Source organism: Schistocerca cancellata, chromosome 4 (genome assembly GCF_023864275.1).
Source record: "Schistocerca cancellata isolate TAMUIC-IGC-003103 chromosome 4, iqSchCanc2.1, whole genome shotgun sequence".
NCBI classification, from domain to species: Eukaryota; Metazoa; Arthropoda; class Insecta; order Orthoptera; family Acrididae; genus Schistocerca; species Schistocerca cancellata.
The window spans coordinates 544,313,877-544,328,760 of record NC_064629.1 but is presented as its reverse complement, the minus strand read 5'-3'; the positions used below and the strand labels follow the sequence as shown (position 1 = coordinate 544,328,760).

The following is a 14,884-nucleotide window of genomic DNA, read 5'->3' as shown; positions in this document are numbered from 1 at the left end:
ACATACATATGTGAAGTGGCTTGCATTGAAACTCGGCAGATAGGTGACTATTTCCATGGACTTGTCTAATAAACAGCACAAAAGGTGCATGTACTTTGGATTAGTGGACGAATCAGGCTCACTCTCCCAGCATGTGGCTAATGAAGTTGGTATATGGCAAAAATTAGTATTGTCGTATTAGACAAGGACATTTGAGATCTTAAAGAGAAATTCTTTCTATAAATTAAGAATACCTGTACTACAGTACCACTCACAATGGTATGTAATAATTTGGAGTTTGTAGTACACGAGCTGTTCAAAGAATAAAGAAAAGAGGACTGCTGATGAATGTAAAGCTAACTAAATATGCATATCTAACTAAGAGAAAATAAATACATTTTGTTGGTGAGTAAGAGATTTGTCATGATTTCAAAGCTTAGCTAGTGTATACACAGAAATTTTAGATGAAGCCATGGAAAGGAAAATCAAGCGGTGAAGAAGGAAGGAAGGAAGGAAGGAAGGAAGGGAGGAAGGAAGGAAGATTAGAGTTCAACGTCCCGTCCACAGTGAGGTCATTGGAGACAGAATGGTGAAAGGTAAACTGTACTCTTTATGGTTGTATTTATTGTCATTTAAATGTAATGAAAATAAATGCTGAATATAAAACAAACTAGGTAAAGCATTTTGATCTAATGTAGTGAAAACCCTATGATAGGCTATCAATTAAAATTTTGGAAGGTTACCGGTTATTTTTTAAAATGAATCCATAATGGTTTCACATGCCACATAGAGACAAATCCGAAATATAGACAGGGAATGGGCTTTTACTCATTAAATATAATCATGATTAATACTAAATGTGGGATATATACAGACAGAAATTAGAAAAAAATTAGAATTCCAGGATACTGTTGCACAAAAAAAACATGTTTTAATTTAATGGTAGAAACACATTATGTATAATATGAGGTGTCACATGAACAAGCTCCCTGATTCTAACACCACAAAAAAGCATGAGCACTAGACTGACAATGGAAAAACATATCATTGGGGAAAAAAAAGCAAACTCGTGTTCAAAGCAATCTCTGCATCATAATGTATGAGTGTAGAGAGAGGGGGGAGAAAATAAATAGAACCTGAAAATCAGAACTACTAAATGAGAAATTTAATGTATAATTTACATTTAACACACTATTTCATTCATTAACACTTCCATTAAGTGGAAAGTATTGCTATTTTCACATGCAAGTTTGTGAAAACAGACATTTAGCAGCCATTCCACTTTCTCCAGTAAGAGTTACACCTACATAAGTAATTAAGAAATAGGAGTTTTGGCATGTCATGCCTAAAGCTTCTATAATGTGTTACAATACATATATGAACACTGGCTGTGATTTTATATGCTCGACAGAAAACCAGAAAGCGCAACCATTATTGTATTATTTGCTTGCCATATTGTGACAAATGGGAAAGGTGCTTGCACAGGTTTCTTTCTTTCTTTCTTTCTTTCTTTCTTTCTTTCTTTCTTCCTTGCTTCCTATATTGTGATATGTTTGCTGCAACTCTACTTAGTGAGTTTCTTTGTTGTTGTGTTGTTAATGGAAAAGTGAGCATACCAAGAATCTCATCAACAGAGACATGGTGCTAGTGTTGAGAACACAAGTGTGCAAAAGCTGTGAAAATTTTAACAGACTGATGAACAATATCTATTACACTGGCACAGAAAATGGATCTTAATGACTGACAGTCACATTTTCAGAACTTATTATGATATGACAGCTGGGGCACTGCATTGAGTAAGACTGAATAACTCAATATCCATGAGGAATAATGCAGTGGACACTCTTCTTTGTGATAGGTTATTTTGAAGAGCATTGAAAATATGAAGATCAAGAAGGCAAAGCAATCTACCATTACTCACTTGCACAGTCAGTTTTTAATCAAAATTTAATCTTTCCACTAAGAAAGCAGCAATACAAGGAAAAACTGAATTCTTTGGTGATCCAATGATTTTTACACACCTGAAAATGACAATGAGCACATACTTTTTTTACAGCAGCATACAGATTTTAAAAGTCTGCTGTTAAACTGTCAGCAGCGATTAAGTGTTGCTCGTACCAGAAAGTTTTGCTGTGTAACTAGAAACATTTGTGTTGCACAACATGTGAAAAGTTTACGCTAAAAAAATCAGGCAACAATCAGTAAAATATGCTGGGGATCATAGAGGTATCACATTAAAAAATGTTTATTCTCAAGGAACATCAATAAAATTTTCGATCTTACACTATGTTTGCACAAGAGAGAACTTCTGGGAGACGAGAGGCGAATTTCAGAAATCTTTTTTTTATACATTAGTGTTTACATTTTAATGTCTTAAGCAGTTTTGCTAGACTGGTCAAATATCCATCCTCTGATCATCAGCTGCCTTACCTAAATAGCATCTGGAAATCACCTGTGCCAGTTTCTGATTTAGTCAGCACAATGGCCACTTCTCTTTAGTTAAATATTAGAGGTAGATAACTTCATGCTCAGTCTAATATTTCTACTTCTCCCTCACTCTGTCTAGATTAGCTGAAAGTTTTAAAAATAAAATGTGAACTGACAACCCAAGTACATTTCAAAAATGGCTGTGCATTTACATGAAAGCAAAAATTGATAGTTGAAAAGGAAATCCAGCAGCTATAATCACATTTCCAGAGTAGATATTTGAGCATTTACACCATGACCTACAAGCAGTATTGGGAGATCAGTTTACAAAATCCAATTTGACAGCCCTATGTAAACCTAATGTTAATGTGGAGTTCTCCCAACTGCAGTTATCCCTTTGTATTGCTGCTTCCTACCATCAATAAATAAATAAATACATGCCACTAAAGTAGTTTATGTGATACATTTTTAAGAATTTTGGTATGTTTTTCTCCTTAATCACACTGATCATAACTTTCTTCTTTTGCTTGCATGTGTCGTGAGGAAGTGGTATCTGGAGAGTTGCCAAGATCTAATGGAGTGCAACAATTTTCCAAAAGACATGGCTATGAGCCATGTCAAGAAAGGAACAGAAAAACTGATGTGACAACAAGACAAGCCATAGCAATAATAGTAGTGACTGAAAATGAAAAATTGTAATGTACACACAAAAACTGTGCCTTTACAATTATGTGGCCACTTTTGTTTACACTATTATGCCAGTAATGCTTGTCAGAGTATTTGTTTCTCTTTACATAATCTCACATTACAGAGGAAAAATCCCAATAATTAATGACAACAGAACATAACAACTATGGGACATCATATTCTAAAACAAAAAATTTTTGTGTCTTCACTGAATGTATCCAACATCATCAGCTAGAAGCCCAAAACCTCACATGAGCTTTCTACAAATACAATAACTGGGCCACTGATTTCATCATGGCTGTCATCCCTCCTCATTTTATTTAAATCTTTATTCAGGTCATGGGCTAGGTAATGTTGGAAATTATCTACATATTGTACGAGCAAACAAACAAGGGTGAAAATAATTCTAAACATGAAGTGAACTGCAATGCATAACTTTAATAACCGCATATCTCATCATGAAGCTCATCACAAACTCTATTTTCAGCTACATTGTTTAGTATATTTTCTGAGTAAGAGATCTGTCTCCTACTTACTCTATATCTGAAAGTGATAACCATTTTCCTTATAATTATAATTTTATTGTTTTTCAGTCATAGTTTTACCTGAGGTCAATCATTCTGTTCACATTTATGACTGGCTGAAAGTTACTGAACTGTTGGAACCAATTTATTATCACAACAGTATCACATTTTCCCCATACTAAAAGTTAGTTAAATCAATCTAAAATACGTATGTTTTCATTAAATTTGATTCTACTTCTCTTTTTATCATCAACAAGAAAGAATTTCAGTTTATCTTTAAATTCGTTTCATTGACAGTAAATATTTAATTAACTGAAGATGGTAAAGATTACTAAAGCCACAAATTTCATTCTGTTTTCATCCTTTCGTGAAGTTACATAGTGAACTGTAGCGTCATTTTCTCCTAGCATTATATTTAAGAGTACTTCTGTTGTTTGAGTGTTTTGATCACATGCAGGGAGTAATTTACAGTTAGGACACTGCCATTATGCCTTGTCACATAAATGATTGTCTACAAGAGGTTCCAGCAAGTAAATGACATATTATTCTCATTAAATATTTTTGTGGAAGAAGGTTATGTATCTTCCACTATCAGTCAACATTTTATACTCTCTTTACTTCTGCCAGTGTCAGTTGTTTTGCTGCTCAAGTAGAAAAATTTCCTGATCTAATTCCCTCAGCATCATCCAACTTAATTTGACTGCACTCCACTACCCCTGTTTCACTTTTGTTGACATTCATCTTATAACCATTTTTCAAGACGTTATCCATTTTGTTCAACTGATCTTACAAGATTCATGGAGGTGTATTCTGTCTTTGCAACCAAATAAAAGGCAGCTTGTTTTTGGGCATACCGTCAAACGGGGTGATTTCTGATGGTTTTGTCGTTATTTTGATTGTAACTTTCGTATATATTGTTCGATTAATTTGATTGTTATGGAAGTGGTAGGGTATATGTATAACGAATAAAATATTCCAGAACCAGAAAGTGTATGTGTAGGTATATTTATCTGAGGCAGTTAAATGAAGTGTCCGAAGTCACCCCATGGATTGGGATGATTTTGGACACATGTGTTTTTTAAATCTCTGTCTGAAGTTACAGTATATGGAGGGCGAATTCAGACAGTTACTGCCTTTCTTTTTTAAATTCTACATGCTTTTTATTTGATTTTGGTGACATTTTGCACATTTTAAAGTAGCCCTTTGTTACGAATAAGTGATACGGAATGATATATGTAATATATAAAACTCATTATAAGTTTTTATTTTGCAAGAATTTAAATGAAAGTTTTTTACAGTTCTTAACTGAAATATTAGAAACAGACAGAAACAAACAAAGTAATTTAACTGAAAGGTCAAAATAATTTTCCCCACTCATCATTCTAAATTAAGTTGCAAACACTTTAAATAAACGATTGTCTTCGAGTCTAAAGCACATCTTCTCGAAAAATGAACATTCCTCTCTTCTTAACTGGTGTGCGAAGTATTTTCCAAATTTGCAATTTTTGTATTGTGTCTTCATCGGGGACATTAGGAAACGCAAATATGTTTTTACTGTTCTTGTGTGGGCGGAAGAATTTCACACTTACTTCCGTAGCACCAACATTTGTGGCCACTCCAACATAATGCCTTGTTTGCTCCTTGTTTCCACGTTTATATTTGTACTCTTCAACAAGAAAAGACTCTTCTTTCTGCAGTAAAACTTCACTGGATGATGTGTCGTTTTCACTTTCACTAGTGCTAGAAGCACTGTCACTTGTTTCAGCACTGTTTTCGTTTCCTTGAAAATCTCAGCCAATGATTGATTTTCCATGTTAAACGTCTAGTTTGTGGTGTCGGCGGGAGCTACCAAGCTTATTTGGAGGATAATGAATTTCTTTGAGCTTCTCTTCAAAAGTGGAAGACAATGCATCTTGATTGCTTTGCTGGCTCTCCACATTATCAGGCATTTTTGTAAGACATGATCTGGATCAAAAGGGATTAGGCCCATGGCGTGAAATCCACCCTTTATGTTTTCCTCGGAGTTTGCTGAAATCTTAGTCAGTGTCTGCTTCAGAAGAGATGGGAAGGCATCCTTGGAAATGGTCCCACGAGTGTGTTTCTTCCAATCAGTTAATACAGCTCACCACGCTGCTTTCATTGGACTGAAGAAGCTTACATCGAGCATTTGGAGGAGGTGCGTGCTATTGGGGGGAAAGAGAATGAATGAAATATTTTTCTGCTCACACTCTTCAATAACACGTACAGACACGTGACTGGATAAGTTGCCTCCAATCATGACTGTTGGCCCATTTTGCCTCTTCAAATAGGGCAAAGCAATTGTAAAGAACCAGTCTTCAAATACTGGCAGGTCAAACCATCCACTTTTGTTCCTATTGAAACGGGTTCCTTGTGGTCCACCTTCTTGCCACGTGTCCCACAAATGCTCTGATTTGTAAAGGATGTACGGAGGAAGCAGTTTACCATCAGCACTAGCTGCCATCATTATTGAGACACTAGATTTTGACAAGTCCATCACTTTTTCAGCATGCTTACTCCCTCGTTTCGTAATTATCTGCTGCTTGCCTGGATCATCTGACATGTTGGTTTCATCATAGCTGATCATGTTGCTAGGTGGAAGATTTTCCAGCTTTGCCTTGATATTGGAGAAAAACATCTTAACAGTCTCTTTGTTCACTTCTGCACAAGCTCATTTAATATTTTCGCTTGAGTAAACGGAAAGATCTTCCGACTGTCGTTTGAGGAATAAATGCACCCACTCTTCTCCTGGCAAATTATTATGAAATTTCTTCTTTTTTTGGCCAGATTTATCAAGGTAGCCTTTAACTAAATATATAATATCCAGTTTAGTGAAGGGAAATCCCCAATGTGAAGCCCTCAAGATACCTTGCTTCAACATTTCTTCTTCTTCTTCTTCTTTATTTAGCACTGACTGTCCTCCCACTTTCTTTTTTAATTCGGATGTGTTTCCCGCACTTTATTTTGTAGGGTTGATTTAGGTATACCATACAAATCAAATGATTTTCTGTACAATAATTTACCACTCTGAACATCATGAACAGCTTTATCTAAAAGTTCTGGGTCATAATTACACCGTACTGTAGCACCTCTTCTGCTCTTATACGTTCTTGACATTGTCTGAAATCACCCCACACAGTACACAGTTTTTGTTAAGCTGTCGTTATTTTATAACCTTGCACGAAAAACGCGACAAACTTGTGCAGAAATTGTCTCAATGCTGTTAGCTACTAAGCGCGTCGACAATTACGGTTACAATAACTTCCCACTCGGCGCAACAATAGACAGTTTCCACTTTACGATAATGCATGGATTTTTAACACTCAGACTGTTTGTCAATTATTCACCAAGGGAAACAACTGACGAAAAATGAAAGTTGTGGAAAGTGATAAATGCAATCTTGCACTTAAAATAACTGGCGCACGGATGTTAAAATAAGTAACTCTTTGTTTCTATGCAGTGGAAAAGAGCAAATAAGCCATACTGTCCGAGTTCGCCCCGGTGTCCGAAATCACCCCGTTTGATGGTACGCATTCTGCTTCTTTTATTCGTGAAGCATCTTCAGTAGTGTGTAATATATGTTTTTTATGTACCATATGTAATAAATGCATACACACTAGTTACAAATATGTTACCATATTTAAGGCTTCTCTTGTTTTTCATTTTAGAAATAACTTTTGCAGCACAAGGTTCATAAGGTTAAATTATCATTTTGTGTTACAATTTCTGATATTATTATTATTATTATTAATTACTGTGTGTCATTAACAACATCAGGAATCATAAGAAAAACCAAATGATAGTCTAACCTTATGAAAACTCTGCTTCAAAAGTTGTTTCTAACCTGAAAAAACAAGAGAATAATAAGAGAAAACCTGATATGGTAATATACTTGTAACTACTACATGTGCATTTATTATATACTTAATCAATCATGTATTATGGGCCACTGAAGATTCTTCACAAACAAAAGATGCAAAACACGTATGGCAAATAACAAACTGCCTTTCATTTAGCTGCAGAGGCAGAATAAACCTCCGTGAATTTTAGAGCAACTAAGAAACAATGGAAAATGGATAAAATGTTGATCTTACAAGACCTTTACGATTTCTGAGAGAATTACAATGTCATCGGCATATAACCATTTCCTGAATCTTAAATCGTTTTCAAAATTTCTCCTTCATTTCCTTTACTACTGACTATTTATCTCATATTAACATACCTAGCTATATTGGGGATAGCATATATGCACTGAAGGACACTTTAATTAGTGCAGGCAGGCGCAAAGAGACTAAGGTTAAAAATCACAGAGTAATAACTGTCTTGTTTGAGTAGTCATTGTCTGGTTAGTTCTCACGTAATTCCAAGCATCTATGACTAGCTTCTTTTCCTGAGTGATGCACTTTTTTCCCCGATGTAGAATATATTGTGCCCCATGTAAGATATACTTATGCCTACTACTGTAAGCTTTCACATGTAAAGACTTGGTTATTTAAAATTTATATTCATTTCACGCTTAAATCGCAATATATATAACAATATCATTTAATCATAAAAGCCAAATGAATTCAACATAACTGATTAATGCATACTGATTTTTCCTTATCATAACAAAAATCACTTGGCACATGGGTACCTTTTACTACATACATGAGTAAACTGTTACTAAACCAGCAGCATAATGAAAATTCTGAGCATATGGCACTAATATAGTTAACTAATAACAATGTTGAAAGTAGCTTTCACAGTCAAAACTTGCCTTGTTGGAAACAAAAATTTATCCAAGGTTTCAGCAAGCTGTGGCCACATCTGCTGGAATTCTTGACGATGCTTTCTTGCCAGCGGAAGACCAATTTGAAGCACAGTTAACAAACCTGTGACCGCTAACTTCCATGTTGTAGGAGATGGACAGCTATACTTCATTGACAATGGAACATGTAATGCCTGCACAAAAAAAGTAAATGAAAAACAGGATTATAAATAGCCTCCAAATGTCTCCCTCTTTACTCAACATCATCAGTTCTATGGAGCATATATCATTTAGTGTCTTACACACACAATACACACTATGGAAAGTCAAATGAGTAAGAGAAAAAATAAAAATATTTTATTATTAATTTAAAAGCAAAACATAATAGCAGAAATTTTTTGTACGGCAATCTAAAATTTCTTTACTGTTAGAGTTATATATGTTTAACACACGATTTATTTGAGTACAAGGTTCACATTCTTAAGGTGCGATCAGTACAGTGACTTTCACGTTACACAACGAGTCCATCTCCATTATCAAAAAATACAGAAAGAACACTATACAATGGACAAAAATTTACGAACATTTGTTGTCTTATGTTTATACTTTGAAACTGCCTTCAAGAGTACAGTCCAATATGGGCAATGTAATACTTTTAAAAACTATTATACACATTTTGTGTAGTTTTGGAGGACATTGCCGAGTGTGGCAGAAACAAGTAGTGAGGGAATAATTCTGTTCAGATTTGAAGCTTCTGTTTTTCTGAGTTTCCGATTTAAAATTTGGCTTCTTTTGTAAAATCCACCTTATGTAAAACAATTTTATTTTATTAGTTTCCCCATTCAGTCACAGAATGACAACTGCATTTTTAGAAGCAGCTGTCAAGGAGAAAACTCATTACAAACATAAATCGCCTGAATACTGTAGATTAGTTACGGTGCAGCAACAGGCTGATCATCAGAGTGATCTAAGTTGAAGGTTACGTTGGAAGAAGACAGTTTGGTTGTGAGAGGCAAAGTAGTAATGAATGCTTCAGTTAATACAACTTTCCTCCTGCAAATGTAATACAAAGCTCTGCAACGTAGCACTACAAGATGTAACACTACTGTACTAGTGTGTTCATAAAAATGCGGGCAGTAGGGCAACAAGCAGTGGCAAGAAGCAGTATACCACATGATGCTCCTCCTGTAGCATGTTCTTTGTGATGTACAACATTATTGTTGATTTTCATGTCAGTTTAGATATGGTGAGGTTACTTATCTGGTGTAGTGTTCATTATGGATGGCATAAAGCAAACACAACAGGTATTACATGAAGAAGCAATAGCAATATTTTTCTGAGCCCATAAATTCTACTGGGTAGAGCCAGAAGCTGACACAGTGCCCTGGTGTAGCACTCGCCCTTGTGTTGCTGGTTACCAGTGTAGGCAAAGGATGAAGTGTGAGGCATAGAACAGACACAGAGATCACACTGGCACAACTGAAAAGTATTCTCTGTCCTCCTCTGCGCATAATGCCTTCTTACGTGAAGTCCACTTTCATTATGCAGACTTCTAGGATGTATTTTGTGCTTTAATGATACCAAGAGGAACAGCAGCATTGCCCTACAAGGTGAAGTCTAGAATGAGGAGGCTACATGAGAATATGAAGTAAAATCTTTTCTAAAATTGCCTAATATTCTAGCAGTACCAACCTCTACTCATGGTCTTTATGTTGTGGCTATTATTTTAAAAAGAAACATCAAAATGAGTGACTCATCAATGAAAGTAGTATTTTTTAAATAGGTGTCACATGAGGGCCAATCACTTTGGTGACAGTCTCAAAGGCACTCATTTTGAAAATAACAATACATTTCTGATCAGAACTCCTGTAACAAATTTGTCAAAAAAAATCTGGTAAGTTTTCAAAGTGTTCCTGCTCTTACATCTTCTTCTGCTTCGTTAGGATCCTTCTGGATCATGTGTGGCTTGTTTTGCATGTCTTATTTCTTCCCAATACCTTTTCATTCTCTGGCTTCTTCTACTTCTTTCTTCTTCTGTTAACACAACTTCGATTGTGACTGTCTGCCAACCTTTTATACTTCTCCCTGTCCTGTACTACTGTCTGCAGATTCCTTTCTTTTATTCCTACAGCCTTCCAGTCATCTCCGACTTCCTTCACCCAGTTGTTTCCCATATGACGTGTCGGATTCCGTATCTTCTTAGTCAACCTCTCCTCGTCCATCCTCACGATGTGCCCAGCAAACCGTAACCACCTCTTCCGTATCTCACTCGATATGGGTTCAATATTTTCATACTGTTCCTGTCTTGTTCTGTGTATCCAGATATCCCCATGTTTTTTGGTGCCCCATATGCCTCTCAAAATTTTCCACTCCTCCTCCTCCTCCAACTGTATACGAGCTCTCTTGCCAAGTGTGATCGTTTCTGGTGCATATAGAGCAGCATTTCTTACAGCTGCTGTGTAATGTCGCAATTTGGCATTCCGTGAAAGATTTTTCTTGCCGTATGTTGTTTTCACCAAAAACCAAAGCTTCTGTAAAAGTGGTGCCCTATCTATTGCACTACTGTTGCTCTGTATGCCACCAGTTAGCTTCTCGCCCGAATAACGAAAACTGTTGACTTTTTCAACCACTTGGTCATCTATCTTCCAGTCAGACTCAGTGTTCAATGTCTTGGTCTTCTTATATGCAGTCTTGAGTCGGACCGTTTCTGCTAGATTTTTTAGTGCTGTCTTTGCCTCTTCTTCTGTCTCATTTAAGAGTGCCACGTCATCTGCGAATTGTCAGGCAGTCCACTGTTGCATTATGTTTGACCTCGTACCCTATTCGCACACCTTTGATCTTCACGTTACTATTCAGTTGTCTCCACTGTGTCTCACTAGTTCGTCCAGACCAGGTTAAATAAAATTGGTGACAGTCCATATCCTTGCCGGACTCCCGTTTTTATTTCGAAGCTGTCCGACAGCGTACTGCGATGCCCGATACTGGCAGTAGTGCCGCTAAACATTTCCTTTATTATTGCACGTGTTGTAGCATCCAGTCCTCTATCTTCTAACATATCGAGCACAGTATTTCTGTCATCTGAATCGTAGGCCTTTCGGAAGTCCACAAATGTCACTATTGTCTTCTTTTCCTTTCCTGTGTCCGTGTTCTATTATCTTTTTTTATTTCAAATATCTGTTCTGTAAAGTTCCTACCTATTTTAAAGCCACACTGGTACTCTAATATTGTTGGCCCCAGTTGTTCGTCAACTCTGTTCAGCAAGATTCTCGACAAAACCTCGTACCCTATGTTTAAAAGAGAGGTGCCCCTGTAGTTATCTAGTGCTTTCTTGTCCCCCTTCTTGTGTAGTGGTATTATAATGGCTTCTTTCCAGTCTATGGGTATTTTCATATTTCTCCACATATCCATCATTATATTGTACATACTTCTTTCTATTTCAGGACCACCTCACTTGATCTCATCATTGCCTGACGCCTTGTTGTTTTTGAGGTTTTTAACTGCCTCTGCTACTTCTGCCCTGGTGGGCGCATGGTCTAGATTATTCTGCTTTCATCCCTAGAGCATAAGTGTGTCCACTTTACTGTCAGTGGTGCTGCATTCAGCAAATCCCTAAAATACCTAGCCATTTCCTCGAACACCTCTTTCTCGCTAATTTTTATTGTGCCATCTTGTCCTATTACAAAGGGTTCTTTTGCCTTGAAGCCTTTAATTCTGCTCTTCATTTCTCTGAAAAAGACTTGTGATTTGTGTTTCTTGAAGGCTGTGTTTGCTTCTTCAAGTTTATCATTCCATCTACTTCTCTTGGTATTTCTTATCATTTTGCTAGCAATTTTTCTTGCATTCTGGAACTTTGACCAGTCTTCTTGCTTTTTACAGGATTGCCATTTCATCCACATTTTCCTCGTGGTCTTAACTGTGTTCTCACATTCATCTGTCCACCACTCACGCTTCCTTTTCTTGTTGTTCGTAGCCAGTCGCACTGCTTCTTCTTCCATCATATGCCTCACTCTCTTCCAACCACTCTGAACTACCATTCTCTTTGCATACTCTGCTCTGTGTTTTTTCAGAAGATCTAGGTCGATTCTGTGAGTGTTTATGGTTCTCTGTTTCCATGCTCTGTTGGGTATCCATCTGCATTTTATTTCGACAAGGTAGTGATCTGATTCCATCCTGCTATTTTTCCTCACTTTTGTGTTCATAATCTCTCTGTGATTCTTGTCACAGATTGCTGCATGGTCTAGCTGTTTTTCCCCAATCCTGTTTCCAGGGCTGACCCACATTCTTTTCTTGCTTACCTTAGTTTTGTAAAGGGTGTCATTATTCTCATCTTGTGTCTCCTACACAGGTCCACTAATCTCTCATCATTCTTGTTTGTTCTCTTGTGGGCTGGATAATCTCCCACAGGACCTCTAAACTTCCTTTCTGTGCCTATTTGCGCATTAAAATCTCCACGCAAAATAGGACACCTCTTTTGTCCACATCTGTAACTACCTTATCCAAAGTGGCATAAAAATGTTCAGTTACTGCTTTATCTTTTTTGTTCTTATCATTTATTGGTGCATGTGCATTTAATATTGTATAGGTTTTGTTTCCTGTTTTAATTGTCCGATATGACAGCCTCTTGCTTATGCCCTTCCACGCAGTGATACTATCCAAATATCTATAATCTACTACAAAGGCTGTGCCAAATATAAATGGTTGCTTTGGCCCCCCAACACTGGGGTTCCCTTTCAGAATTACATACCTCTTTGATCCCATCATGCTTTTGTCCCTGAATCTTGTTTCCTGTAGTGCCAGTATGCCAATCCCAAGTTCTCTCATACTGTCAAGAGCTTGCTTTAGCTTGCCCACCTTCATCATTGTATGTTTATGGTTGCCATTTTAAAAGCCTGTTTCAGTCTGAGTTTGTGTCCGTGATTTAAATTGGATTTTGAGGTACTGGCAGGTTCACACTTTTGTTTCGCACATGATGCAGGCTCCCCAGAATCCACTAGCCTGCTTACATTGACCTCGGTCAACGAGGGATTATTAGCCCCCTGGGGTATATTTGTGATTATCATATGCTTCATGACAGCTTCACAAGCCAAAGTTTCAACTTTGGTTACTGCATTTGCAGTAGTGTGGTTACGATGGAGGTGGTTAGCCCTAGAGGATGTCATCAGGCCGCCCCACTTGGGTCGGACGACTTTTGTGGCCGCTCCACTGGAGTACAGACACCACTCTGGTTCATCCGCCTTAATGACCGTTGGGATTTGCCAAATCTGCTTTTGAAATGACTGGCCATCTTCTTCTGCTCTTACATCAAAATATTATAAAAGCAATTACAGTTTGACTAGGTTCGGTGTGATTTTCCAGGCCAAAAATTAGATGCACTATTCCAAAATTAGACTTGGAAATCGAAAGAATGTCTCTCCTGTCTTGAACATCACTTTCGGCAGCCCAACACAGATCATTATGGTACACTACATAATAGTTTAGATTTCATCCTGAATGTTTGTAAAACATTAACAGTCCAATAAAAATAGCACTCATCACTGACCTATGAAAGCTTACAACCTACTTTAACTATAAACACTCAATAATGTCACTGAAAAAAGATTTTCATATGAGTGAGTGATACACACACACACACACACACACACACACACACACACGTGAAACTAACACACAAACTACGAGAAAAATCCAATATGTAACAGGAAATTGAGCTACTTACACAAATAATTTTGTGCAGGACACAGGCATTTATCACAGACATATCACTAGCAGTGATTCTGTACAACTCTATGGCCATAGTCAAAGCCTTTTCACCAAATGGAATGTAATTCACAGCCATCCACTCTCCCTGAGACACAAATAATAATAATGATAATAATAAAACAGTTAAAACATAATACCCTTTATATGTTTAGATAATTTTATAGAAGGAAAAAACTCAGAATAAAGGTTTTTGATAAATTTTCTGATTTTACATGTTAACTTGAGGACATTAAAGAATTTTAGACATGTTTCATTACTCATTTATGTAATGAAACATGTCTAAGTATCAGAAGGTCAATAGTATCATCTGAAATTGCATAATATGAATCATCATGGGATTAAGGCTTGAAAGTGTTTGCTGTAACCCAGTTGCAGGCTCGTTTAGCTACCATTCTAGCTGAGTTTAGTATCATTGTGTTTAGGTACTCGATTCATGTGAGTGGGTTACCAGTAAATTTATAATTTTTGAGCCATCAGTTAAAATTTATGAAGGGCACTCAGATAGGTTACAAATAATGAAAGAAGTAAAGGTAACCACTCACCATTCAGTCAATGCTTCAAGTGGCCAACAAGCACAAAAACAAGATAGAAAACATCGCTAAACTTTCAGGTAATGCTCTTCCTTGAAGCTAAAAAGCTAACAAAAGCACACATGTGGCTTCATTGTCCCATCAAGCTATAGTTTTCTGGCATCACATCTCAAATAGGGTGAGGGGTTCTGTTGGGAGGAGTGAATGAA

General features: G+C 36.8%; 1 protein-coding gene across 2 annotated transcripts in view; it reads right to left on the bottom strand.

Annotated features, from left to right (window-relative positions):
* The window catches only part of LOC126183231 (protein MON2 homolog), a 222,524-nt gene that overhangs the window by 49,028 nt on the left and 158,612 nt on the right, over positions 1–14,884 (bottom strand). For both annotated transcript variants that reach the window (XM_049925015.1, XM_049925016.1), the window contains exons 24-25: positions 14,102–14,230; positions 8,395–8,579 (exon numbers count right to left, since the gene is read on the bottom strand). In XM_049925015.1, coding sequence (XP_049780972.1) covers positions 8,395–8,579; positions 14,102–14,230 — 314 coding nt within the window. The remainder of the gene's footprint in view (positions 1–8,394; positions 8,580–14,101; positions 14,231–14,884) is intronic.